Source organism: Cherax quadricarinatus, chromosome 1, assembly GCF_038502225.1.
Source record: "Cherax quadricarinatus isolate ZL_2023a chromosome 1, ASM3850222v1, whole genome shotgun sequence".
Taxonomy (NCBI): Eukaryota; Metazoa; Arthropoda; class Malacostraca; order Decapoda; family Parastacidae; genus Cherax; species Cherax quadricarinatus.
The window spans coordinates 20,888,870-20,893,312 of record NC_091292.1 but is presented as its reverse complement, the minus strand read 5'-3'; the positions used below and the strand labels follow the sequence as shown (position 1 = coordinate 20,893,312).

Sequence of the window (4,443 nt, the reverse complement as noted above, 5' to 3'; positions counted from 1 at the left end):
TTCTCTCGTCTGGAGCATTTTGAAGCCACAGTAAACGTAAAGAGGCCTGAGCACGGAAATGAATATTCAGTACATTGAAGCTTCAGAAAGATTGGACAAGAGAAACAGCCTAAACTGAATATCCACAACGCCATATGTGTATCCATTTACTTAAACTGATTGTCGGAATATACTTATCATACTCTCAAGATGGATAAATATACAAGTATGTTATTACCCTAAGTAGCTCGATAAGATATATCTACACATTTCTCTTGCCTTCTTGACATAGAGTAAACAAGTTTCTTGCAGCCTTAATGTCCCTCGTGTGGTGGATAGGCTCTAGAAACAATTAACCAACCAATCTCTCTTTCTTTGCCTTCCCAACCATCATTATCACTACTGCTACAACCATCATCAACATAACTAATAAAGTCACCACCCTTATAGAACCCTGCGCAACACATAGGCATTGCTATACCCAGTACAAGTACTAAACCAGACTTATTGAGGAAATATTAACATTCGTAAAAATCGTTATCATATTTGTTTATTGACTGGTGATTTTTTATCAGCTGTTCTCATGAAGAAAGCGCACGGAAACAACTTTGACGACTGTAATGAGATCACATAGCAAGCTTTATTCTCGCTTTCACTTACGTGGATGGGTAGTTCTTAAGGAAACCACGCAACAAGAACACAATATCCCTCTATCTTGGCTATCCTTTACGTCTTCCACATGTATCGACAGATTGTGGGAATATTGACACATGCACAATCAGGTCATCTTGATTATACACATGTCTTTATTCCCACGATACAAATTAGAGAAAAAGATATGAGACCATGAACAAGATGAAGTAAACAGCTTGTGTTGCTTCCCAGACGCAACGAAGACTCAAACTGAACACGACATGGACTCCAGGTGGGAAACATCAGCTGTTACCATTTTAATTGGTACTCCTTTGTCGTTATCAAGGAATTTTACCCTCCCTCTTTCCCTTCTTTTAGTACACATATAAGTAGGCAGAAGGTAAGAAGGAATTCCCCTGGCTTCTGCAACATCGACACTGAACATCAGGAAAGAACGGATAACGGCGACATGATTCTGAAAGTCTTCCTGTTGCTTTTAGGTAAATCTGCACTGTTCTGTTTTTGCTCACCATTTCCAGCCTTGTGATTTCCCTGCGGTAATTAGAAAATGCTTCTCTGGATCAAATTGTCATCTCCTTGCCCAAATCAGGATAAGCAAGTTATTTCCTGTGGCAGGTTCTGTGAAAAACGGCTTCATATAGCAATCCTGTACTACTACTAGGAAGACGTTGGATTCAAAACACAGTAAAAAAGATGATAGTCACTTGAGAAGTTCAGCTGTCTTCGTTCTTCAGCTTTAATTTCCACTTAGAGACTAATTTACATTCAATGCAGCTGGAATCCTCTCCATTGTTACAGGAATGATTTTTCATGAAAGAATAGTGACATTCCAAGCGCTTTCGTGACTTCTCACATTATCAAAGAAACTATAAAAGATTTACATCAAAGGAAGGCATATAAATGGTCGAGACCACACCTCACCATCACATACCTTCCTTTGATGCAATGTTTTTATAGCTTCTTGATAATGTGAGAACTCACGAAAGCTATTGGAATTTCACTATTCTTTCACAGTGATTGTTTTGCATATTCTGATAAATATATAATATTCTGATATATATATATATATATATATATATATATATATATATATATATATATATATATATATATATATATATATATATATATATAATAGTGGCCAATTTGTTAGGGGCAGCCTTCTAGTACAGGAAGGACCCTTCTTTGCCCACAGAACAGTTTGAATTCTTCTTGACATGGATTCAACAAAATGGTAGAAACATTTCTTAGAAATTCTGGCCCATTTTGACAAGATAGCACCATGCAGTTGCTGCAGATTTGTCAGCAGTACATTCATGCTGCGAAACTCCCGTCTCACCACATTCCAAAGGTTTACGCAAAATTCTGACTCTATAATCTGCATGTTGCAACAGGAATCGCGTTTTGTCAGATCAGGCGACGTTTTTCCAGTTTTCATCTGTCCGGTGTTGTTGAGCTTGTGCTTACTGTAACCTCAACATTCTGCTCGTAACTGACAGGAGTGGAACTCGATGTGATCTGCTGCTGCATAAAGTCCATTACAAGGTTCGATAAGTTGTACTTTCAGATATACTCTTCTGCATATCACTGTTGTAACGCGTGGTAATTCGAGTTACCATAGCCTTGCAGTCTGGCCATTTCCCTTTTACTTCTCTCACTAATATGGTGTTTTCGCCCACAGAACTGCCGCTCGCTGGTGTTTTTCACATCATTCCCCGTAAACACTAGAGATTGTTGTGCGTGAAAATTCCGAGAGAACAGTATTATCTGATATACTCAAACCACCTCGTCTGGCACCAACTATTATTCTAATGTTCAAGTCTCTTTGATCACATTTCCTCCCCATTCTGCTGTTTGCTTTGAACAGCAACTGAATCTCTTGATCCTGTCTAAATGCTCTTAGGCATACAGCCGCTACAACGTGATCGGCTGATTAATTTAGCCTAATCCAACTAAATATATTTTAGATTAGTTTAAAATACAATGAAATATATTTTTTTCTTGCCGAATAAGGCAAGCGAAAATTTGTGTATGCAATAATTTCGCAAAAATAATTCGGAACCTAACGAAAAAATATATTTCACTGTGTTAAGTAAAAGGGCACAAATGCAACTAATGTGACATTTGTGTCCTTTTACTTAACATATTGTCGGTAATTCTACCAATATTAAAACATATTTCATTGTTTGTTTATTATTAAATTATTGTAAACTTATCTAAAATATATTTAGTTGGATTAGGCTAAATTTAATTACTCTTGTTATAATAAGGTTAGGTAAGTTATATAAGGTTCTTTTGGAATAAAATTATTAATTTTTACAGTAACATAAATGAAAAAAAACATATCATTAAACGTATAAGAGAAAATTTTAGAAAGGACTTAATTATATATATATATATATATATATATATGTATTTATTCTATCTATAAATAAAGTTCACATAGAATATAGGGGGTGGTAGGTGGTAGGAGAAGAAAATATTCAAAGAGCTCCGGGGAGAACCTTGAGTTTTCCCTGAGGTACGTTTATTGTCTTCTCTGAGGATGCGGGTCCCCAGTCCAGCTATAGAGGTGGTACTTCCCTATATATTAATTTAAATAGTTGTGTAGGCTGAGGAGTAATTAGAAGCGAACTAAAAATATATGCAAGTACTTAAATTATTTTTTCACAGGCTCGGCCATGGTCTATGGTAATGCGCCATCAAGCGAGACAACAGAAGTGTCAGTGACTACTGGAAGTAAGTTATAAGTGTATACACATTTTATAAAATATGACAGCCCCATTACCTTATTAGACACAAACATCTTTTTTTTTATTTCAATCACTTTTAAGTCAGTTCCTTAGATAATGTATCCTAGATACTGAATGCATTCACATATTTCTACAAATATATTGACATTTTTGTAACTAATTAGGAAGTTTTCACTACCACCTATTTCCCTTTCGTGATTTTTCATATAAAGAAGTATGACATCACTTGCCTGTCCTTACATTTACTCTGGATTTCAGGTTGCACATTGCCATATGTTAAGGTTGGATCCCGTTGTTTGCTTTTCTTTGTTTCTGAGTCTGGTCCCTGGAGTGACATGGAGTTCCTGTGTCAGTCGGCGGGAGGGCATCTGGCCATTGTTGATGACGCAAACCTTCTTGGCGATATTGTTGACTTTATCGCCGCCAATGGTAAGTGGATAATTATTTTATGAAATATCTTGTCTTACTGGTAAATTACTACTCGGTGTTAGTCAAGGTGATGCTTTGTTAATGACTTAGCGTTAGGGATTACCTATTTTTTTTCTAATCGTCATTTTTTTTTTCTGCCGCCAACGGTAGTAACATTAGGTATCCCCGAAGTGAATTGTTTAGAAATCCGACAAGTTGCTAAATGAGACACTTGTGCAACATTTCGGTATCTTTTTCTGGAAGCATTTGGCCAGCCAGAGTTTTTTTTCAGTCCAGTGGAGAGAAAGTTGGAAGATGAGGGGTTTGAGGTAATTAGTCCTTCAGCCTGGAGTTGATGTGTTCAGAAAAAAAAAGATAGACAAATGTTGCACAAGTGCCTTATTTATCCCTGAAGTGGGAATACTTTTAGTGGAAGTCGATTTTTTTTCTTCCTCTAAGCAAACTTACTGTGATTGTCAGTAATGATTGTACATGGAGAAGAGTGGCGCACACTTAACGAATTCAAGATTTTGACATTAAGTGGTATAAAATTCTGACAAATTGCAAAACAGACATGAAGGCATGATGGAGACCAATTTTTTTCAAGCCTAACCAGATGTTATCTTAGAAACTCTGGTCTACAGAGTTT

At 36.4% G+C, this 4,443-nt stretch overlaps 1 protein-coding gene across 1 annotated transcript in view; it reads left to right on the top strand.

Annotated features, from left to right (window-relative positions):
- Positions 1-967: 967 nt before the first annotated feature.
- LOC128686115 (C-type lectin domain family 17, member A) overlaps positions 968-4,443 on the top strand; it is a 5,448-nt gene continuing 1,972 nt past the window's right edge. The window contains exons 1-3 of the mRNA XM_053772805.2: positions 968-1,112; positions 3,307-3,372; positions 3,645-3,815. Of these exons, the coding sequence (XP_053628780.2) occupies positions 1,082-1,112; positions 3,307-3,372; positions 3,645-3,815 (268 nt within the window). The 5' untranslated portion in view covers positions 968-1,081. The remainder of the gene's footprint in view (positions 1,113-3,306; positions 3,373-3,644; positions 3,816-4,443) is intronic.